Genomic DNA, 24,036 nt, shown 5'->3' with positions numbered 1-24,036 from the left:
ATTCACCTATATTATCAAGACCTCCCCTCCCCCATTGCAGTCACTGTCTATCAGTGTAGTAAGATGTTATAGAATCATTACTTGTATTCTCCGTGCTCTACTACCATCCCAGTGACCTTCCAATGCCGTGATTGCAAATTACAAGGCCCCTTAATTCCCCTACTCCCTCCCCACCCAACCTTCCACACCCCTCACCTTTGGTAACCACTAGACCCGTCTTGGTGTCTGTGAGTCTACTGCTATTTTTGTTCCTTCTGTTTTGCTTTGCTTTTATACTCCACAAATGAGTGAAATCATCTGGTATTTGTGTTTCTCCCCCTGACTTATTTCACTGAGCATAATACTGTCTAGATCCCTTCATATTGTTGCAAATGAAATTACATTGATTTTTAAATGTCAAATAAAGCTTAGAATCCTAGAATAAACTATGCTTGCTCATCATGTATTATCTTTTTGATGTATATTAATGCATTTATTTGCTAGTATTTTCTTAAAGAATTTTGTATCTTTTTTCATCATGGATATTGGTGTGCTGTTTTCTTTCTTATGGTGTCTCTTTTCTGGTATTGGTATCTGATTAATGTTGGTCTCAAAAAGTGAGTTGGGAAATGTACCTGTCTCTTCTCCTCTCTGGAAGAGTTTGTGTAGGGTTGGTGTTAACATGTTTATGAAATATTTAGTAGAATTCCTCAGTGAAATCATCTTAGCCTGGGGTTTTCTTTCTAGAAAGGTTTTTAAAAGTATGTTCAATTTATTAGCATATACAGGACTATTCAGATTATTTGTTCTTGAGTGAACTTTGGTAGCTTATGTCTATCAAAAATTTGTTTCACATAACATATTTAATTTATTGGCAAAAGTTTTCATAAAACCCCTTATTTGTTTAGATCTGTAGTGATGGTTCTTCATTCATATATCTTCTTTATTTCTGATTAGTTTGAATATTGATCAATTGTAGTAATTTTTTAAAAATACCTTTTTGTTTCCTTGATTTTCTCTAATATTTTGTATTTCATTGATTTCTACTTCTACCTTTGTTTCCCTCTTTCTGGTTACTAGGGATTTAGTGTTTTTTCTCTTTCTCTTTTTTCTTTTTTTTTTTTCACTTTTATTGTTTCAGTTAGAAACTTAAATCTCAGTTTAGCAAATATTTTCTGTAAAAGACCAGATAGTAAATATTTTATGCTTTATAAAGTCACATACCATCTCTGATTTATATTCTTCAGTTTGCTTTTCTTCCTTAAAATGTTTTTAAAACTTTAAAACCATTGTTAGTTTGTGGACCATACAAAGACATGTCATAGCTCATAGTTTGTATGCTACTTGCTTAGGTCACTGATTTTAGGTCTTAATTTTTTCATTGCGTGAGCATCTAATGCTATATATTTCCCTGATACCATTATCAAAATTTATGCAACGTAACTAAAGCAATTCTGAATTCTGTCATCTTCTTCTGAAAATTCTTATGTTTTTCTGGACCCTGCAGGGAGCAGATAATGCTCACTGGTACCACTGCAGTCCAAGCCAGCCTCACTGTAAAGGCTACCTAAAATTTTTATTCCCTATCATAAGCCTAAATTGACTATGCCAGCTTATTGTCTTCATCTATAAACTCATAATGTTTATTGTCAACATCATTTGTTATTCTCTAACAAATGTTGTTATATCTTACCTGGCCTTATGTTTTTACTTATGGATAATTCATACCTACCTGTCTTCCTTTTTACCTTCTCCTTTCTTTCTCTCTCTCTCTCTCTTCATTTTTTTCTTTTCCTTCCTTCCTTCTTCCCTCCCTCCCTCCCTCCCTCCTTCCCTCTCTGTCTGTCCGTCTCTCTCTCTTCTCTCTTGGTCTCTCTGTCTTTCCTTCCTGCACTTCCTTCCTTCCCCCAGCCCCCTCCCCAGTCTGCCTCTTTCATTTCTTTCACAGTGATCATGATCTGCTTACTTGATTCTCATTGTCTTTACTTAGCCCTGTTCTAGGTTATGAAACAGTAGTGAAACTGTGCAAGGGAACCAACATTAGAGAGTCTATGAAAGCCTCTGTAATGAAATAATAGTTAAGCTAAAACTTGAGAGTTTTTTCCAAAAATGAGATTTTTTTTCCCAAATATAAGAGAGAGAAAATTAGGAAATACTTGGCATTTTTTTGAAAGTCACTAAGTGTAATATATAATGAGAAAGGAAAGTGGGTCCTGAGATGTGACTGAGGGAAGGAGGATCATGCAGGGCCTTGCAGACCATTTTGAGGTTCTGGATTTCAACTTAATTGGAGTAGGCAACTGTTAAGGGATTTCATCAGGGAAGAGACATACTGGGCCTTGTGTTTTGAAATGCAGTCTGAAGATGTTAAATCTGGCTGTTGTATGACAATTATATTAGAGGGGTTTCAGACAGATGTGAGATCAGTGAGAAGATCATGCAAAAGACCAGGTGATAAATGATATGACTTGGAGGAGGGAGGGTGGTGATGGCTGTGGACCTGGAGGGGAGGAGGCAATTTTGATGGGTATTTGGGAACCAGAATCTCTGTAATTTGGTCATGGGCTGGATATGGGGGATGAAGGCCGTCATGACCCCTCTGTTTCTGTCTCACACAGCTGGATATATCAGTCAGAATATAAGCAGGAATCTGGCTCATTCAAACTGGGTTATTTAAAGACAATTTCATAAGGAGACAATATACAATGTGTCAAAGGATTTCCTTAAGAAAACAAAGAATAGTGCAATACCTTTGGCCTAGTAACGTAAAGAATCATTATCATTCCTGACCTGAAAGAGCAAGCAGGGGAAGTGGTTACCAAAAACCAGGGAGAGTTTTTATAAGGAGAAGCTACCTGAAAAGGAAGGAAGCAGGCCAGTAAATAACACACCACCCTCCTGCCCTCTGGTCTCAGGCCTGTGACTCCTACTGGCCAAACCAACGGATGTCAAAAGGCAAGAAAGTTCTTTGATTCTGTCCATCAAAATGAGCTTCTCAGGATGTAGAGAGTAGTGCTGAGATAAACAATATATCCAGTGCAGGAGTTCTCATGTATTTAGGTGGGTAAGATCTGGAAGGTGGGAAAGCAAGGTTTATTTAGTTTTAGACATATTTAGTTCAATATTCCACTAAGACCATCCAACTGGAAGGGTTGAAAGGACAATTCAGTGTATATGTCCAGAACTCAAAGTCTGTGCTGGAGCAACAAAGTATAGATTTGTCAGTTGATACAGTTAATGTCATTGAAATAAATATGACTGCCCAGGAAAGAATGAGTGTGAGAAAAAAGAAATATGGACCTCAGACCCAGAGATTAGTAAAGTAATGAAAAGAGTGACTGCGGTTGGAAGGGAATTCTCCATGGACCTCGTTTCATCACATCTTGTGAGCAGAGACACTAACTGCCTCTGTTCCAGACTATCTTTTCAAGGATGTTTGTGTAGCAAACCACCTTGGAAGATAGAGGTCATGTAACTCTCCAGAGTAAAGGCCAGGCATTTTACTGTGTAGTGTAAAAGACTGCTTTATCTAAGCTCTAGTGTCATCTCCTGTAGTACAGCCTACTATCTCACTTTGCCCTCTTTCTGTCACCTGGGTGAATTGGGTGTTGGGGAATCAACCAGAAAATATGACACTCCAGCTACTACTATTGCTGTGAATAATAAAGCCCTTTGTCTCTGACCCATGAGTCTCATGTCTCCTGCCAACATCCACGTAACTTGTAGGCATGGTGGTATGGTAAAATCTCAGACTCCTGACTGTTCTTGACAAATGAATCAAGACCTGTAGGAGATATGACTCAAAGGAGCTGTATTTACAATGGGAGAAATAATTAGAGGATGCAAGTAAGATTGAAGAGCAAGAGGGGCACTGAGATGCATGGGGTTATGCAAGAAAACAATGATCTCCCCTTAATAGGGCCACAGGGGAAGCAATGTTCTCAGGAAACCTGCAGGGTTTGGTTAAGAAAGTATTGGAAAAATTGAATAAGGTTGTATTGATCAATGTGGATTAGGAATTCCAGAGAGTAGTCAAAGATGTGATGCTGGAAAGAACTGGTGGTTGAACAAGGTTGAAGATGGCATATGGGGGTGAGAGCTTGGCAAGTAAAGGATCTTCAGAGGGGCTTGTCCAGAAGACAGTATCCAGTAAGCCTTAGATAGGAGGCAGGAAGGATTTTGTTCTGAGAATGTTCTGCAGTAGTGTGATCACTTGAGCCCACAGAGATTCAGGTGAGCTTTGAACTATCCGTGCCACTAGCAGTGAGGTAAATTTTGACCTTTACTTTGGTCGTCTGTTTCTGACTGTGGTCTTGACGCACTGGAAGTGATAGAAGCTTCCTCACAGGATCTAGCCACATGGAGCATATTACCAGTTTCCTCTTTTATAATGACTACCTTTTTATAGATGAAGAAACAAGTTTAGAGAGGTTATATAACTTCCCTTTAGTCGCAAAAATAATACATGCTGAGGCAGAAGTTCAACCCAGGTTTGTCTGATACCTGCTTCCAAGCTCCTAACTCTCATGTTGGGTTGAAGGTGTGAGAGTTGGAAATGTCATCACATATTGGTTTCAAAATGTTGATATTTTGAAGGGCTTTTTCCCAATTAAATCATATTGGCAACCTGTGTTTTAAACTAAAGCTGGATTTGCATCTTTTGCCTCAAAAAAAACCCTCAGGCCTGTTCTATAGAGGGTTCTACTTCAGTGCCACTGATTACTTTCCTTCCACGCATAACGTGATGCGGCTAGTTACTCAGCAGGCCAGTTATTGAGTGTATTCTGTCTGGTGAGCTCTCCATCTCAGCCTTTTGGTTAGGACATTATTCTTGGTCAGGTTAGCTGTTTTAGTTTTCTTAATACACATTGGAAGGAATTCCTAAGAAGTGCTCTGCCTTCGGAACCTCTGTGTCAAGAATCATATCAACTTTGTTTCTCATCTGTTATGAATATCGTTAGGGCCCAATATGAAAAAAACCTTTCTTATATTTGAAGAATTATGATTAAATCTTCAAAAATATATGTGAAGAGGTGTATGTACATATGCATGTTCTTTTTAGTGAAAAATTAATGTTGACTTCAAAAAAAAAACTAACAGTATTTGAATCATCTTTACTTAAAGAACTTAATTGAAACTATTGAAAGCCATAAGTTGAGTCTTCAGCTGCATAAGAATTGAGTTTAAGAAACAGCTCCCAAATATCAATATTTGATGTTCCATACTTTTGCTCCCTCTTTGTTGACAGTCACCTGGTCACCTGAACTATACTCTCCGTTTTCGCCGTCAGCTCTCCAGGGTGAAAGATTGTCACCTTTCTTTTCAACCCTTTTTCAGAAGCTGTTTACTCATTATTTTATTTCACTCTCCAAGATAATCATTCTTTCCTTCATGAAACACACATTTAGTGTTTATCCATTATATCCCACATCCTGTTTTGGGTTCTGGACCAAGAGCAACATTTAAAACCCAGACTTGCCTGTGAGGAGTTTACTGTATATGTATGTGTATTTTTAACTTTTTATTTACAGTCGCTAGAACTGAATACAGAGATCAAATAGAGTTAAACAGTGGCTTCTTCTCTGTATATAAGTCTTCAAAGGACTGATGATTCTGATAAATTCTTTTAATCTTTGCAGCAAATCCCTTTTGCCCTTTTCTGTGGGTCTCAGGTGGCAAAGGGTCATGGTGCCCATGAGACAAAATCATGGCATCCCTACAACGTGCCTACCTTGCTTCCAGAAAGTGCTGTTAAACCGTGAAAGTCGGGCAACCCTGCCCGCATGCTATAGCAACTGCAATAGGCATGTCCCTTAATAAATACCAAGGAGACAGAATCACTGTCTAAGACCCGGGATGAGAGATGGAAAATATGCATTTCAGCAGAAGCATTTGAATGGAGCTGTGAAAAGTGACAGCATGAAAGGATTTGTACTTATATCTGAGCTCCTTGCCTCTAGTAAGGTGTCTGGTGCATAGTAGGTGTCACTTGAATGCAATTAACTCCACCTCCTCTGCTGCCTTCTGCTGGGTGCCCTTTCTCTCTCCCGCTATGTTCTTGCTGCTTCCTTCTTCTCCCCCTTCCTCTCTGCTGCTGCTCCTCCTCCATTTCCTTCTTCCTTCACCCTTCTCTTCACACTCTGTTCTGCTCCTCTCCTTCTTCTGTTTTTATTTCCATTAGCATCCTATGATTTTTCAAACAACCACAAAAACAGAAATAGTATACTGAATCCCCACATATCCATCACCGAACCTCAACAGTAGTCAACATACAGCCCATTTATTTTCACGCATACCTCACACTTTCTTTCTCTCACCTTTGGTCAGTTTTAAAGTTTAAAGCCCAGACATTTAAAAAAACGTTTTTAAATACTTCAGTGTACCTCTAAGAGATAAGTGCTCTTAAAAATATATAATACACACGCAGTAATTCTTATTGCCATCAGATACAGTCTCTGAGGTCTCATAAATGTCTTTATACTTTTGGTTTGTTCACACATAGATCTAAATGAAGTCCAAACAGCACATTTTTTTTGATATGTCTAAGTTCCTTTTTTCTGATCTAAAATGTTCTCTTTTCTTTTGACAACTTGCCATTTATTTTTTGAAGAAAACAGCTTATTACTTTTTCTGTAGAATTTCTCACATTTGAATTTTGCTCCTTGCAATGTTTTACTTGTTTCTCCATTTTCTGGATTTCTCATAAAGTAGTAGATAGATCCAGAAGCTTGGTCGGGTTCAGGTCTGTCTCTCTTTCTATCCCTTTCTGTCTGTGAGTCTGTGTATGTGTGTGTGTATGTCTCTCTGTATCTCTCCTCCATCTGTCTCTCTGGGTGGCATGCTCTTTATGTATTTAACAAAATGTTTACCAGGCAGTACTGAACATTTACAATTGCATCGTATCAGAAGACACATAAACCTGTTTCTTTCTTAAATTTTGTGTGATGTTACAATGAGAAGTGGGAGTGGTTATATTTGGGAAGAGGAGTACAGTGGGGGCAAAGGAGCTAAATTGACACTTATTCTGAATATTTATTTCTTGTGAAGTTTTACATATTTTTTCTCTTTCACACACATATACAATGCCATTTTCTAAATTAAAACAAAAAACTTATGTCTAAAGCAAAAGGAAGAGGAGGAAGAGAAGGGTGGGAGGTGGAGGGAGGGACGAGAAGGAGAAGGAAGAGAAAGATTGAGCGGAGTGGCTGGGTTATCCCCCTGCTCTATTCAGTACCAGGTTCCTGTCAGCCTTTCAGCTCATGGTTTTAGCAGCTATTGATGAGTGCACAGACCTGTTACTTCATCTAGTATCTCAATGAATTTTTGAATCATTTACTTTTTTGGAAGTTCAACCTGAATACAATTCCTGGAAGGTCATAAATGGAATCTCAGAGGGGGCCGAACCCCATCATTGAAGGGGTTCTGGCTGAGGAATGGGTTAAAAGGATAAACTTGGTTAGCACTATTTTCTTTTTTTTTTAAATCTTTTAGTTCTGGAAAGAATGTTTTAGCAGTGGTTTTATGGTTTGCATAGAAAAAGCAACCTAAACTATAAAAGCAAAATAGGTTAAGAAATCAGAGGAGAGGAAATCAATGTGGGAAACTGAAACTGAATCTATGCATTTCTGTAAGAAACCATACATTTTTCTTGTTGGCTACAGCAAGTTCTCTTGTGTGAGTTTCAGAAGTAGCATTCTTACCTTTGCTAGATTGTGTGGCATTGTTGCCGGGCAGCTGCATCCGGGGACACCTCTCCCTGGGCACTGGGTGAAACCTCAACCCAGATGGAGGAAGGTTCTTGACTCTGATGGGAAAGAATTCTCAGGCAGGTTAAACAAGTGCCAGCAAGAAAGGAATTCATTAAAGCAAGAATAGAAGCAAATGTCAGCAGCTATGCAGACAGCAGAGAGCAGGGAAGAACAGAGGGAGAAAAGGGAAGTCCATTGAACTCCTGCTTGGCCTGGGGCAAATGCCCTGCCAGCTCCTAAAGCCAGGGTCACCTGGTGTCCAGTGTCTGCTTGATCTTCCCAGCATGGGAATTATATCTCTTTCACCCCAGGATTTGGGGGAGCCCCCAACATTGGATGGAGTAAGCTTATGTTCTGAGAACTTCCGCTTCCCTACTTATCTGAAATAAAACCAGGAGAGAGAGAGAAGGGCTGTGTTAAGACTAGAAAGATGAATGAAATAGCCAAGTGGCAAAGGCATTCACCACCAGAAGTGGAGGTCAGGGAGTTCTTGTCTTTATCATGGAAAGCAGTTCAGAGACACGTACAACTGGCTTATGCAACAAAGTTTATTTGATATAAGACAGAACACAGACAGGAGTGTGGGCAACCTCAGCAGGTGCACTAAAGGGTTTAGGGTTTTATAGGCCCTTTTAGGTATGGTTGGCATAAGGCATAATGTATACAGTAGATTTATAAATCCTTTAAAGATTTGTCTTAAGAATAGGGGTATTTAGGTGATGTGTTGATCCAGATTTCAGCATCCTTTACCCAGGTTGGTTCATGTACACTGTAGAGGTCTATCTCTCCTGGTTACGGTGTTACTTAATTGCTTAAGGGGCTGGACACTTAGGAAGAATAGCATATAGATTAAGTTAAAGGACAAGATGGGCCTTTTTCACAGGCTAAGTGGTTCTTGTCCCATTTCCCTGCTCTGTCTCAGCATTACCTACAATAGAATGCCCTTGGCAATAAAGGAAATCAGTACTCCTTGATTCAGTATCTCAAACACCTTCCCCACATTTGGGGTACATGAACACAGGGTGATGCTATCCTCCCTTTCTGTGTGCCTTGTATGAAAATGGTTTTGCAGGAGAAAACTGTTTTAAGTGACAAGTAACCTTCCAGGAAGCATCCTGCATGGACAATGGTTAGACATGAGGGTTGGGGGGGCTAGACCTCATTTTTCTCCATTGCTGGAACTCTCTTTGAATCTATGATGGATTTCACAGTGTGTATCCACTGCAGAACCCCAGAATGTTAAGGGCTCAATTGCAGCCAGATTCGGTCACCTCAGGTGGAGTATTGGTTGGCAAGTCACCCGGCAGTCGTGCTTTGTTTTCTTTGCTCCTCAGCCCGGTAGCTCCTTCTCTGAACATTAACCTTTTTGCTCAGGAGAAGTCAGGGAAGAACATGAGTGGTTGTCAAAACCGTGCACTTCCTACATTTCAAGAAACTTTAGCAGAACAGTCAGGGGAGATAAGATGATGTAAAACTTACAGCTAGCACAAACTTTGAGATTATTTATAGATCTAAACTAATGTTGAAAATGTGAAGAATTAGAGGAAGAATTCTAGTTCATCAGTTTCCCCATGCAGGTATGGAAGGAAACATTTGGCTAATGGCCTATAATGTGAAGTGAAATAATAGGCAGGAACCGGGTCTCAAATGGAAGAGATAATAGTACCTACCTACCCAAGAAAGTGGGAGGGCTAAAATGTGAGCAACTAGAGGTGCTTAGCACAGAGCCATGAAAAGAGCCCCCCCACAGGAAGTGGGCAGTAAATGCACGCTGCCTGTTCGGCCCAGACTGTGAGCCCATCGTTCTTTGCAGGAGCCGCTTATCCCGTTCAGTTCTCATGTAGCCTCGCCTACAAATCGAGGCACAGCAACACTGAAGGCTGTTAGGCTCAGTCCAGATCTTCTGATTGCCTTCTATTGATACTTCTTGCAGGCCATGGACTTCTTACTCTGAGATCCCATCAATGCGATCACTTTAAAATATGGCAACAAACTCAATTTTGCAAATGCAGAATTTTATTTTACCATTAAGATTCATCTTATAAAGAGAAATGTATACCCATAAAGGAAAGAAATTATCCAATAAACCGGGTTACGTATTTATTTTTCAATTGTGTAAGAGACTAGAAGCATCTCAGTCAGCTTTGCTGGGAGCTGAACATTTCTCAGAACCCTGCAACATTTTATAGCACCCCAGGATCTCCGTCCTGCTGTCCCTGCATCCCTTTTACCTGGAATCTAGCAGTTTTGTTACAAGTATGCTGTGTTTTCAAAGCTCCTGTAAAATATTCTGTTTCTGTTTATTAGGGTATTTATCACTTGTAATAAATCCAAGCATTAATATTTTAGTTAATTATATACAGTACTATGCAGGACTTCAGCCTCGAGAAATATTTGAAACTTTGCATTCAGTAAAATTTGTGTGATGCAAACTTGAAAAGTGTGATCAGCACAAGCATGTATAATTCCAGAGAGGTCCTCCTAAAGCAAACAACTTCCATTACTATTTGAAATTAAAAAAAAAAAAATTACAGTTTTTCACTCCCTTAGAAACAACATAAGCATTATGCCTGTTGTTCAAATCCGCTGACCCTTTCTGGTATGTTGATTTTAGTCCACATTAGCAAACACCTTTGATGTGTTTCCTGGCTACCCCCTACCCCATCTCTTTGTTTCCCATTGAAAAGAGATTGTTTATAGCAGTAATTTGAAATCCATAACTTCTTGCATTTTCTATGCCTTTTTCCTCCTAATAATATGCTTATGCATATGAACCCAGGCATATGTTCTGAGAAAAAGTGTGATAAAATGGGCAAAGTTAAGCATGTCTTTCAAAGAGAGGGCCTTGCCAGCCAAGTGAGCACTAGAAATGCTGGTCATGAGAGAGATTCGGAATGGTTCTGTGTAGTGCAGCTGGCAGTTATTCAACAGAAGGTTAAAAGAGTGTGCATTTTGATGATAAATACCGGACTCTTTGGGTAAATATAACAATGGAGCAGAAAATCCAGACTTTAAAAGGTAAACTTCTTTGCATACTGGAGAAGTAAAAGAAAAGGCTTCAGAGTTGTCCTCATTTGATCTAACCCCCACACTGTTTCCTGGGAAACATGATGGAAAGGGCAAACTTCATCCAAGAGAATATGTCAGCATCTTCACTTAATCAGTTGAAAGAATGAACTGTTAACTGATAATTAATTGAAATTGTTTTCTGCTTCAATTTCTGTTGTTGAAAATATTTCTGCATTTCCTGTTTTGGGAGGGGAGAATGTGCTTAGTACTAGTCCCTTAGGGTGTTGTAAAGTGGTATGTGAAAAAGAAGTTGAGTGTTCAACTATATCTGGAAAATATTGAGTATCAAGCTTTAGTTAAGTGGATATACTGCTTAACACGTCACATGGGAAAAAAAGGCAGGGTGATTCAGGATCGACTAACTCAGTTCAGTCATATTTTCCTATCGCTGCTACATTTTAGTCTCATTTTCATGCTGTGTATTTTCCTCAGGATCACACAATGACTAGAGTGATTGCAGGGGATGTGTTGGGGGGGGATCATGCTTTTGAGACAACTGAGTACATCTCTTTTTACAAGCAAATAAACATCCTCAGGAGTTCCCCAGCAAACTCTTCCTACACCCCATTGGCTAGAATTGAGTCCCGTGCCAGTCGGCAAATCAGCACTTGCTGAAGAGACTCGATTGGCTTGGACAAATCAGGACTGACGCGGTGAGGTTGCAGGGACGTCCAGGACCTCTCACTCACTCAGAAGTTGGTGGCACGGATATCTGAAGAGAGCCAGACTTCAGTTAGAAGAGGAGAGGAAAGTGGTGGGTGAGTGACCAGAGACTCTCAGGTTGGCAAACAGTGATGTCTGCTACGCTCGGGAAAATAAAGTCGTAAAATAAAAATAAAAATATATATTTTTAATGAACTTGCCGCTTCTGATTTTTCAAGCTGTATTTTCCAAGTCATGGTAGCCCCAAAAGCAAATTTATCCTTTAAGTTTTCTCAGAGACTTTAATATGCTAACATACCCTGGTGACTCTCCAAGAGAGGAATAAAGCCTAAAATATTCCCCAGTAATGAAATATTTCATTATTTAAAATATTGCAGTTATTTTTCAGTGTATTCTTTATGATGCATTTAGAAACTGTTCCCTTGAATTATTAGTTGGAACCTATTTCATAGTATATATTTTATAATGGTCATAATACCTTCAAGACTGCCTTTTTCAAGTACTATAAAAATAAGAGAAATTTGTAAAGTAGCAGGTTATAAAATTAATATTAGAAAATGAAATACCTTATAAAATAAGCATAGCAAAATATTAATGTAAGAATCTATTTGGTGGGTTCACTGCAAAGTTCTTTCAACCTTAATGCTTAAAATTTTTCACGATAGAAGGTCGAAAAGTAATAAAACAACTGCAACAAACCAAAGAACAGCTTTTATGCACGTGACCAACAACTGAAGTGAATTACACAGCAAAGAAAACCGTATTTATAATTGCAAAAATAAATGATTACCTAGGCTAACTTTCCAAGAATCATTGAAAACCTATATGAGAGAAATTTTGAAATACTATTGAATGAAGTAAAATAGATCTGAGCAAAGGGAAAGACAGAGAGAGGAAGGCTCCACAGCATAAAAATTTCCATTCTAGCGTAATTGTAAATGTTACATAAACCCAAGTTTTTTTTCTTTTCTTGAGCTAGCTAAGTAGTTCTTAAAGTTCACATGAGTAAATAAAAACAATCAGGAAAAGTTGAAAAAGAATGATTTGGATGGGAGGAGGCTACCAGTAACAAGTTATTAAAATATGTTATGAAGTCTTTATAATTGAAACTCCAGTATTAGTGCATGAATAGACAAACCAACAATAAACAGATTTTTTAAATCCATAAATAGACCTAATTACCTACAGAAATTTAGTTGATGATGAAGCTGTGCTTCAAATCAGAGGGAGAAAACTACTGTGTGTGTTAAGATAACTGGGTAGCTATATGGCGAAAGATAAAATATTGATTCATTCCTCACCCTGCGCCCTACATTCAAAACAGATCAAGTCTCTAACTTTAAAAAATAAAATTGTATAAGCACTAGAAGAAAATCTGGATTGGATCTTTATACTCTGGGAGTGCGGACATTTTTTCTAACCTTGATTCAAAATCCAGAAGCAATAAAAGGAAAACGAAATTTAAAATACTGTATCTAAAAGTATATCTAAAATAAGTTTATATGGGAAATAAATAACTAAAGAAAGTAAATGAAAAATGACAAACTGGGGAAAATGTGCAACTTAATCTCAAGAGTTAATATTTGTAACTAATAAAAAGCTTTTAAAAATAGGGAAAGAAATGGTCAAGTTTTTATAAAAATTGGCTAGATTATAAACAGGTTGCAGAAAAATAAAATACAGTGGTGCTTAACCATATACAGAAATGTTCAACCTCCCCTGTAATAAGAAAATGCAAATAAAAATACTATGATGGCATTTAGCACATATATATCTGACTGACAAAAATTCAAGTTTGACAACATACTCTTAGGCAAGCTTTGGGGAAATGGAAACTCTCATCCTTTGCTGGTGGAAGAGCAAAAGGATACAACCTTACTGGAGGGAAATATGCCAATATTTAGCAAAAATGCTTAAGAATTTATCCTTTAACAAAGCAATCCCAGTTCTCAGCATCCGTCATGAAAATGTTTAGACAAAAATTGAAAAACAGTTTGCAGAAGGCTGTTCATTACTACACTTTGTAGACTAACAGAAATGATGTTTTAAGAATGTTATCTGTGTATTATGGAAAAAAATCAAGTGAACGATCATAATGGTGTCATTAAGAACTAGGATTTTCATCACAAAAGAAAGAAGGTAGAAGTGCTAGCATGTTAAAAACCCTGTGGTCCTGAATTTGAATCAGAAATAGCAGTATGAATTCATGATGAACTTTATCTTTTTCAAAAAAAGGAAATGCTACTCTACCATTGAAAAGGCCTAGATCCAATGTCAGTTAATAAGCACAAGGTTGCTTGGTATTTAAATGAGATACATGCAAAACATAGCAATGCTCCCTGTTCAGATATTAATGTGTGCTCTGAAAAGGAAAAAAAAATACGTATGCAAGTAAATTTAGGAAAGGCTGAATTTTCTTCTTGAGATTATGCTTTTTGTTATAATGTTATGTGCTCTGAAAATGTCTCTCAGTAAAGCAGTCCAAAAGTGTTTAACACAGGCACTGTTAAGACCCTTTGTTTTGCAGGGGAAAGGATCTGGGTTGTGGAATTTCTATTGTTTCTTCACTACACAAATGTGGCATAGAAAACAATTTGGGAAATACTGCTGTGAAAGTGAAATGCAATCTGTGGATAATTCTTTCTAGAGGATCGAGAGGTCTAAGGAGTTCCTGGTATCATGCACTTAATGAATGCAAAATGTAATGCAAGTATTGTTTAGATTCTACTCAATTATGGGGATATGAAGGAAAAGAAAAAAATGTCTCAGAACTGGTAAAGCATTAAAATATAGGGCTATTTTCATTTAATTATAAACATTAAAAAAATCTTTGTAGGGCTAAGCATAGGAAACCACTGGATTGTGTCATGGAGAGAGAAATCGGTTACGATGGGCAAAAACAAGGGAGAAGGACTCTGCTGGCAAAGAACATGAGCGAAAGCACTTTACCATTGAAGTTGATGGTGTATTCAAGAAAAAACAGCCATATCTGTTTGGAACCAAACAAAATGTAGGGACATGGTGGGGTAGGGCTAAGACAGTGAGAAGAATGTGGGCTTCGAGGTCTGACAAGCCTAAGCATCATTACTTTACCTAGAAATGATCTTGGGAAAATGATTTAATCTCTGTAATGCTCAGCTTTACCATCTATAAAGTGAGGGTAAATAATATTTAGCTCACACACTGAGGATGAAATAAAACTAATGTATGCAAAGCTTCCAATGCACTGGAGGGCACTTAATCAGTGTCAGGGGACAAATAGGGAATACTCAGTCGTCAGGGGAGAGGATTTTGATTTTATTTTCTAGTCATTGAAGAATTCTGAGCATGAGGGTGAGGCAGTGAGCTGTATAGTTTGGAAAGATGAATGTGGCAGAATGAATGGATGAAGAGAGATACCTAGCCTTGAATCCTAATGGAAGTTAAGAAAGGGCATAAACAGGTTGGTAGAGTGGCTGAAACTCTTCAACGTTTCAGCGGTAGAACTGTTGGAACTTGACTGTTCATTGGGTGTATATTGTGAGAGTGAGGAGTGACAGGAAGGGATGAAAAGTGAGCATCTGAGTGGCTAGTAACGCTAGCAGTTGAGACAGATGACACAGGAAGTGGAGTAGGTCTGTCGAAGAAAGGATGAGTTCAAGTTAGAATTTGGTTTTCTGAATTTCCCTTTTGGGCTATCATCTTTCTGGAATCATTGTGCCTTGAAGATGTGAATATGGCAACCCAGCTTCTAACTCCAGCAATCCCTTGATTAGGTGGGACCACTGTATTTTGAACAGTGTGTTGGCTTATTACCAAAGTTGTCATTGTGATGGTTTGGAGTGCTGCTTCCACAGTTTGTCTAATACATTGGAAAGGTTAATGTCGAGTACCCAAAATGAGTAAAAACAACCTAATATGGTAGCCAAACATGTATATATAGTTTGCACTATTAGACTCCTGAAAGCATCATTTCTTTAAAGCATGGTTGAAAGTAAATGGAAATTTAGACATTCTACTCAACACCCATCTTTGTGTGTGTTTCTTGTTTTAATGTGCAGGACAGGAGAGAATTGGAAAAGATTCCAACTATGAACAGGAGGGTAAAGTTCAGTTTGTGATTGACGCAGTCTATGCTATGGCTCATGCCCTTCACCATATGAACAAGGACTTGTGTGCCGACTACCGGGGCGTCTGTCCAGAGATGGAGCAAGCTGGGGGCAAGAAGTTGTTGAAGTATATCCGCAATGTTAATTTCAATGGTGAGTCTCCAAACATCCATGACTTTCAGAGTCCTAAAGCTTGACATTCTGCATCTCATAAATTAGGTACTTGGATTATTATTTACTCCTGAGTATGTGTCAAAACTCGGTTGGTTTTATAACTTCAAATGGTTGAATCAATATATGAATGAAGAGTGAGTGAGTGAGTGAATGAATGAGTGAATGAATATTTGGGGGTTATGGTTTGTTTCCCTTAACAAAGGTATTTGCACAGAGCCAAATTCTTTCTTGGTGAATATGAGGACAAATGGGAGGGGATAAGAGGGTAGATAAGAGATAGCTACTCTAGGCACCCAAGTTGCTTGATGTAATGATTGTCATTTGCCACCCCAAATGTGAGCGTCAAGCTGCCCCAGGTGACACGAGGGCACCAGGGCAGTGCTGTCCCTGCTCAGCTCTGCCCAAGTTGCAAAACAGGTTGCTACTGTTTTGAGCACGAACTTAGAGGGTGGTTGGCTGAGCAGCACCAGATAACTGGAACACAAATTCACGCAGCATTTCTGGAAGCTGTCGGGGAGGTGGTAAAATGAGAGAATTTCTAAATACTTTGATGCAGAGGACTTGTCTCTGGGCAGTCCAGATCCCAAGTCCTTCTCTTTTCAGAAAGAAAGAGACTTCATTCAGATACTCTCCTTGAGTAGAGGGGACATCAGACTTGAGTGGCTTCTGCCACCCTTCCTCTCCTGTCTGTAGCCCAGCTCGTCCAGTGGGCCACGGGGCACTGGCCTCTGGGCCCTGACACCTGGGGATATTTTTGCAGATGATTGCTTCTCCTTTGATAACTTCTTTCTTTCCTCTGGACTCCTTTGATCTTTTTTGTTCCTGTTGTTAATATAGACTTCATTGAACACAATCCCCTTTTTTCTCTTTCAAGTTCAGGGATGCTGTTAAAAAGGAATTGTGGGCAAAAAAAAAAAAAAAAAAAAAAAACCTGGAAAGCCAGTTGCATTATAGAATCTATCAAAAAGGTCAAAGCCACACAATATGCTGCTACAAGTCATCACTTAAAGTATTCAGCTCTTCTGCCTTAGTTTTTTTTCTTTTTTTCTTTAAGTGAACTTTAATAAGAACAGAAAGGGCATGACAAGAATCATTTCTCCTAACAATGTAAGAAGGGAAAAAGATTAGGTGGTGTGTCCTATTCTGGTGAATATTTAGCTGGTGAGCTTGAGACCCTTTGCAGCCTCAGGCCTCCAATATCCTTGCTCTCTTCTCTCAAAGACTATGAAAAGCTCAAGTCATATTATTTAATGAATAGAAGCTGTAGAATTATACAAAGCACAACATGAATCCTAGCATCCAGTGTGAAAGAAAGGTGAGCATTTGAATATTAATATCTTCCTGCAAAATGATAGGGCTCCTTTTCCCTTGCTAATAATGTGTGGAATCCAAGTTTCATTTCCTCTAATATTTAGAAGGTTCACTGAAAGCAGAAAGCCAATATTAAAGTTCTGTTGTTGATTTTTTTTTTTTTGTCTTCTCTCCTTGTACTGGAAAGCCTTGTCTGGATTAAAGAGATCTGAAGAGATCCCTGTTGTGAAAGAGTGCCTGCTTTTGAGGGCTCTGGGGACAGTGCCCAGGGAAAACTATGGAGAAACTAATTGAAACAGTGCCCTCGGCCACACAGAGATTCAGATTTGGTCCCACTGGCTCAAGGTCTGCACACCAAGGCAATGTTGCTCATAGATTAGTGCCCACTCTCAGCGTGGGCTCTAAACCGATCTTTGGGAAATTTAAAAATGTTTACACTGGTGGAGAAATTGAAATTAAATACCAGTTAGGAGAGATGACGTTGATGTACCGAAGAAGATCTAAGTCTGGATACCTAAAGGCATGTGTTGTTCTGGTCCGGAGTTAGCAACAAACAAAACAACGTAAAAATTAAACCTTAAAAAGTCACTACTGTCCTTTGAGCATTAACAAAAAGCATGGAACTCAGCATTTTATATATGTTATTGCATTTAATCCTTAGTAACACTATGAGAAAGGTGGTATTAGTGACAGAAGTACAGGAGTGATAATTTAATAAAGGTCACACGTTGAGGAAGTGGTAGACCTCGAATTTAAACCCCTTCCAGGGGATTTCAAAGCCAGGAGTTAAGCACTATTCACGTTTAATTTGCTGACTGTTTTGGAACAAGTGACATCCCTCTCTGAACTTGTGTATTCCTCCTCACCTGTAAAACTGGCAAGTCTGATGGTCTGTGTTCTCTAGCTCTGTATAGTTTCCTATTGCTGCCATTAAAAAAATACCATAAATTAAGTAACTTAAACAACACAGATGTATCATCTTACAGTTGGGTAGTCTGGAAGCCTGACATGGGTCGCTCTGGGTGTTTGTTAAGGTGAAAGCAGAGCTGGATTCCTGCAGCAGGCTCTGGGGGAGAATCGTTCCCTTGGTTTTTCTAGCTTCTTGGCTGCCTACTCTCCTTGACTTGTGTCCCATCTTGGCTTCGCACTAAGCTCTGGTTTTCATCATCTCACCCCCTCCTCCCTCCTTTGACCCTTTGACTCCTGCAACCTCACCTTAGGAGTATCATCAGGGTTACACAGGGCCCCCCCAGATTAGTCAGGGTAACCTGGCCCATCTCAGGATCCTTAATCACACCTGAAGAATCTCTTTCGCCCTGTGTGCTAACATGCAAAGTGTCAGAGTTAGGGCACAGATGTACTTGGAGCCAGTACTCAGCCTCATTTTCATTTTTAATGCCAGAAATGTCATAAAGTCCTGTGCCCAACAGTTGTAGGATGGCATGGAGTTTTTTAGCTGAGCCTGTGTCCTGCTGAACCCCTCTTCCACTGGGAGTAACTTCTAGCATAGGATTATGACTCTGTATGCTTCTGGTGACCCAATATGTTGCCCCTCTTTCTGGACCCCTTTCCTAAGTGCATTCTCATGTCGAGAATGGGTCATTTGGGTGGGGTCTCTCTCAGCATTAAGCTGGCTTCCTTAAGTGTAGGCATCTTGTTTTGCTGTCTTAAGCATACTGTCTCCTGTCCAGTTAACATGCCTTAGTTCTGTTTCCTTTTCATCCATTTCCTTAATGCTAATACCATGCTGGCTCAAATTCTGTGGAACCTAATGTACTTTGCTAACCAGGTGAAGAGCTTTGCCATCATTAGGGTCTTCAATTTATAATGAGAAGTACTTCATGCTCATTACTTAAACATAACCTGTCCCCACCAAAAAATAGCAAAGTGAACTCTGTTCTCAGTGACTCTGTTTCAACTTGTAAATGATGTGTGAAAGACTAGAAATAGATTGCTTAATACTAATCCAGCATTAACCTACCAGCAGAGCAGACACCATTCACATACCCTGCGGCCAGTGGTAGGTGTCTGGTTTCCAAGGGATCAGGGGAGAAACAGCACTGTTACTGAACTTTGGTGGTTCCTTTGATGCCAGAAGTAACCAAATCTCATGTCTTTCATTCCTGTATATGGCTTTTCAGTTGTCCATGTGGTTAATATTAAGGGGCTTAATATTATATAAATCTATATTCAGATAGATAGCTCAATAAATGCATTAGTCTTTTTAAAATGACTTATCTAATTCTGCCAAAACAACTGATTTCTTCTTAAGATGGACATTTTAAAGAAGTAAGACCCAAGTAGGAAATTGAGAAAGAAACTAACATTTATTGAGCACTTCCCAGGCATACTGCTAAGCATTCTCAACTGGTTATCATATAAATCAGAAATAATTGGCAACAGATATTTTTAAATGCAGCCAATATCCAAGAACATATTTAAGAAAACTTTTTTGCTTGTTTGCTTTTTTTTAGTTCTCTTAAATAAAAAATAAATTTATTTTTTTTGAAATGATTCTTTACTAACCACAACTTAGTGTTAGGTGAAACTAATAATAATAACAATACAGCTTGAGGTTGTCTCTGAAAAATAACACATTTATTTATTTATTTTTTCCTCATAAGGAAGGAAAGTCTAGAATCACAAGAAGTATCCAGAAATAGACCTGTTCAAAGGGGGGGTAGGTTGGTTTTCCACCTTCTATAGTTATCCACAGGCCACAGTGATTACTTGCCCATGAGTTTCAGGGACCATTTGGGGGGAACCTGTTAAACAATGGGCTTATGTCCTAGCCACGTTGCTTATCAGCAGGACTCCAGATAATCACTGGTGGCACAGTAGATAGAAGAAATCTTGTTTAACTCTAAAATCGGTCACTTGTTTTGTCTCCCTCAGGTAGCGCTGGCACCCCGGTGATATTTAACAAGAATGGGGATGCACCTGGCCGTTATGACATCTTTCAGTACCAGACCACAAACACCAGCAATCCTGGCTACCGTCTGATTGGGCAGTGGACAGACGAACTTCAACTCAATGTGAGTTCTGCTTGCCCCTCTTCCTTTGCTTATGTGATGAATGAGCAGACTTTTAATATGCTCTGGTAGGCGAGCATTTCTTGTCCGTGTGTTTGTGTGCATACACAAGTGAACAGGCAACTTGACAGGCATCAGCAGAGACTGATTATCCATATATCAATGGTGATGATGATGACAGGAAATGTGTTTCGAGTTTATGGTGGACGTTATGCTCAGCACCTACGTGAATGATCTCATCTAATTGGAGGATCAGATTGCTTAACAAACAAGTTTCCAGCTAATAACTTAGTACTTTCATAAGATCCTTCTCTTCTCTTGGTCAGACTTGTCTTTCTTTCTTCTTTCCTTCCTTCCTTCTTATTTTTGGTGTTGTGTGGTGTGTTGTTGTTGTTGCTGTTTGAATGCCTCTCAGTAAGTCACTTCAGTTTGTACTGAGATCCTCTGAGCATTTCATTAACATCCATAACCTCCACCTTCTTCTGTAAAATGCAACCTTGAGTATGTAGTCGTGGCTGTTTCTCTGGAAAGTTAGGTCAAAGTTCACCAGACAGACAGTACAGGGCACTCACCTGCAGGCAAGCATAGTTAGGTGTATTTAACTTGCTGCATGACAGAGAAGCTCCTACCAGCAGAAGCCCTTCCGGATGAAAGGGTTTGGATGGGGGTGCTGGTTGGATGATGCTAAGGAGGCTTAGGGAAGCAGGGGTCAACTGTGGGGTGGGTCCTCATAGGCAGTGGAGACAGTTTGATGGTTGTGTGTCTTAGTGATTTTTATCCAAGAGATGGGAGACTAAAAGCTAAGCAATGGTTGTCACCAACAAAAAGAACCTAGGTACTTATGTGAATTAGAAAAGGGAGGCGTTTATTTATTTCTGTGGTTGCCGAGTCCTTTTGTTTCTGTCCCATCTCAGACATGATGGCAGAGTGGCCTTGGTTTTGTCTTGTTCCACCAGTCATGGTGCGGTTTTGTCTGGTGATTGTTCATATTCTGCTGAAGTTGGTGTTTTGTTTGTAACGGGCCTGCCTAGATGTTAACTGACAGCTTTCTGCATATTTTATTCTTTCTGCCTATTTTTAATATTACTTTCTTAATATTTCAGGTTTAAAATTCAATAGTATGCTTCTAATAATACTTGCAAAGCTCTGTTTGAAGTTATCGTCAGCTTAAGTAAAGATACCAATCTTCCCAGGGTGGGGAGGGCGGGGCTACTGGCTGATCCCGGCACACAGTGCATCCCTTTCTTCTCCTCCCCTTCTGGAAGGCAAGTTAAATAGGCTAGGCTATAGCCTGGTGGCAGGGGCCCTGGGGACTCAGGGGGCCAGCAGGGGGCAGAAGACATTGGAGAGCTAGGAGTGTTGTAGGACTGCTTCTACTAATAATTTCTGGATGAGGTTATTACACTGCAAGAGTTTGTGCAGTTCCCCTCCTATGGCATTGATCTTGGATATGATGGTCACCAGGTATATTGGGTAGGGCTTATAAATCAGGTAGAGCTTCCCAGGTCCTCAAATATACCTGAAAATCATAGTATATACAAAACACAATTTTCTTTTGTCCAGCATATCCCTGTGTTACCCTGGGTTCTCCAGAGAAACAGACCCAATAGGATAGATCGGCAGGTAGGTAGGTAGGTATCTACTGAGGAATTGGCTCTCAGAGTTAAGGAGGCTGAGAGTCCCAATGTGCATTGGGTAAGACAAGGACCCACAGGGGCTGACGGTGCAAGTTCCAGTCTGAGTCTGAAGACAGGAAAAAACTGGTGTCCCAGTAAATAGGTGGAGAGATAATTTGCTCTTACTTGGACTTTTGGTTCTACGCAGGCCTTCAGCAGATCAGTTGAGGCCCACCCACACTGGGAAGAGCAATCTGCTTTGGTCATTCTACCAATTTAAAAATTCATCTCTGCCAAATAAACCCCTGTAGATGCTCCTAGAATACTGTTTAACCAAATGTATGGTCACCCAGTGGCCCAGTCAAGTTGACACACAAAATGAACTGTCACAGGCCTTATCCCAGAAAATTCCTTCTAATGTCTCTCCCAAAGATGCAAATGATGCTATTAACTTTTATCAGTTTACACCTTAAGAGGCACTTTGGAAACTGTGGATTCAGTCTTCTTGGGAACGGAATACAGAATTAGTGTCTTAGGAGTTGGGGGGTTTGAGTCATGGTTTCCAAGAAGAAAATACTGTACAGAAAGGGACCTTGGGGGTTATTTGTAAAGCCAACACAGGCCAGGGGCCTCATTTGCACATTGCCTTGGCCTGGGTGACCTGTCCAGTTCTCCCTTTCCTGAGGGCTGCCAGTCCAGTGAGCAGACACTATAATCAGACCCAAAGGATTGTGATCTGGTCAGTATCTAAGAAAGAAAGGGGCCAGACAGCATGGGCCAGGCATGACTGAGATGAACGCTAAGGGCAAAACAGAAGAGCTAAAACTATCCTGAATTAAGGCACACTAAACTTGCAAGCAAAAAGAAGAAGGGAAAGCAAAATAAACAAACAAACCCCAAAGGGTAATTAATAACCAAAAGCTGAATCAAAGTAGCATAAGCTGCCTGACTTACCCAAAGTATGTTTTTATTGGGTGGGGCCTGAGTGATAAGAAGATGGGTCCATCAGAATTAAAGGAACAGAGTGAAGGGCTGTGGTATGTGTGTGAAGTGCTCAGGGCTTATATTGTAAGACTCAAGTGATTATGCAGATGCACTATTTTTTTTAGCACAACCCCCTGCATCAGTGTTCTAGTTCTGGCATGGTGTAATTCATCCAAGTACACAAGAATTTCCAACCAACCTTCACCAACTACAGGCACTACCTGGGAATTCTTAAGCCCACCATTTTTAAGAACTGACATCAACACTGATTTAATTTTTCTGCTTTCTATTTTATCCTTCATAAGAAATGTATTGGGTTAGCCATTCGACAGGTTTTCTTGTTGCCTTATTGTTTAAAGTATCTCTCATGTGATAAGCATTGTGAGAGATAATGGGTACACAATGGGGGCACAAAAACACGTGGCCTCTGTTCTTGCAAAATTGGTGACCTAGGATGGGATCACACAGTAAAGAAGTAAACAGATCTGTGTGTGGAAATTCCAAAGTGTGATGAGAGGCATGGCAGGAGAGAGAATAATGGAAGTGACAGGGACCTACTGGATGAGAAGCTGGCGGTGTGTGGGGACTAGGAATGGTCCTCCACGCGGGTCAGGAGCAGGACCTGGCGACGGAGCGGCTAAGGGAGAAGAGAAGAGAAGGTAGAGGGACAGACCAGATCTATAGCGTGCTGGCACTTGTTGGCCATGACGAAATGTTTTTAAATATTTTTTTCCGAGTGCATTTAAAAGTCATAAAGAAGTTTTAAACAGGGGAATGACTGGATCAAATTGAGGAATAAAATTACTTTCTTTGCTGAGACACTGTGATTTGTAAGAGACAAGATTGGGAGTGAAAAGACTATGTAAGTCTCTGGAAGTTGTGTAGCTAACACAGGATGGTTTGGGGAGGGGTCCCTCGGGCCTCAGTGTGCAGCACAGTCCACTGGAGGCCTTACCAAGCCAGCGTGACTGGGCCCCACCCTGGAGTTTCTGATTCAGAAGGCCTGGGAGTGGGAGGGGCTCAGATATTTGCCTTTCTAAGGAGTCCCTGTGTAACACTGATTATACTCTGGGAACCACTGGCTTAGTGTAGTGATAGTGGAAATGTAATAAAATGAGTAGAAAAACATATGCATGTATAATGTATATAATATATGTGTGTGCGTGTATGTGTGTATATTTACATGCATATACCTTACAGGAAGAATAACACAGTTTAGTGATGGATTCAGTACTTACTGCAATTGAAGGAAAAATAAGGATCAAGAATGAATTCTACATTTATAGCTTGTGAAGCTGTGTGGATGATGGCAACAAAATTAGGAAGACTGTTTGGAGTGGAAGGGATAAAACTGAGAATCCCAATGAGTGTT

General features: G+C 39.7%; 1 protein-coding gene across 2 annotated transcripts in view; it reads left to right on the top strand.

The window, feature by feature from the left end:
- Positions 1-24,036, top strand: part of GRM7 (glutamate metabotropic receptor 7) — a 906,501-nt gene that overhangs the window by 599,326 nt on the left and 283,139 nt on the right. For both annotated transcript variants that reach the window (XM_036878258.2, XM_036878256.2), the window contains exons 6-7: positions 15,500-15,700; positions 19,928-20,067. In XM_036878258.2, coding sequence (XP_036734153.2) covers positions 15,500-15,700; positions 19,928-20,067 — 341 coding nt within the window. The remainder of the gene's footprint in view (positions 1-15,499; positions 15,701-19,927; positions 20,068-24,036) is intronic.

The sequence above is a fragment of the Manis pentadactyla genome, chromosome 1 (genome assembly GCF_030020395.1).
Source record: "Manis pentadactyla isolate mManPen7 chromosome 1, mManPen7.hap1, whole genome shotgun sequence".
In the NCBI taxonomy this organism is placed as follows: domain Eukaryota; kingdom Metazoa; phylum Chordata; class Mammalia; order Pholidota; family Manidae; genus Manis; species Manis pentadactyla.
This window is presented reverse-complemented; position numbering and strand designations above follow the sequence as displayed.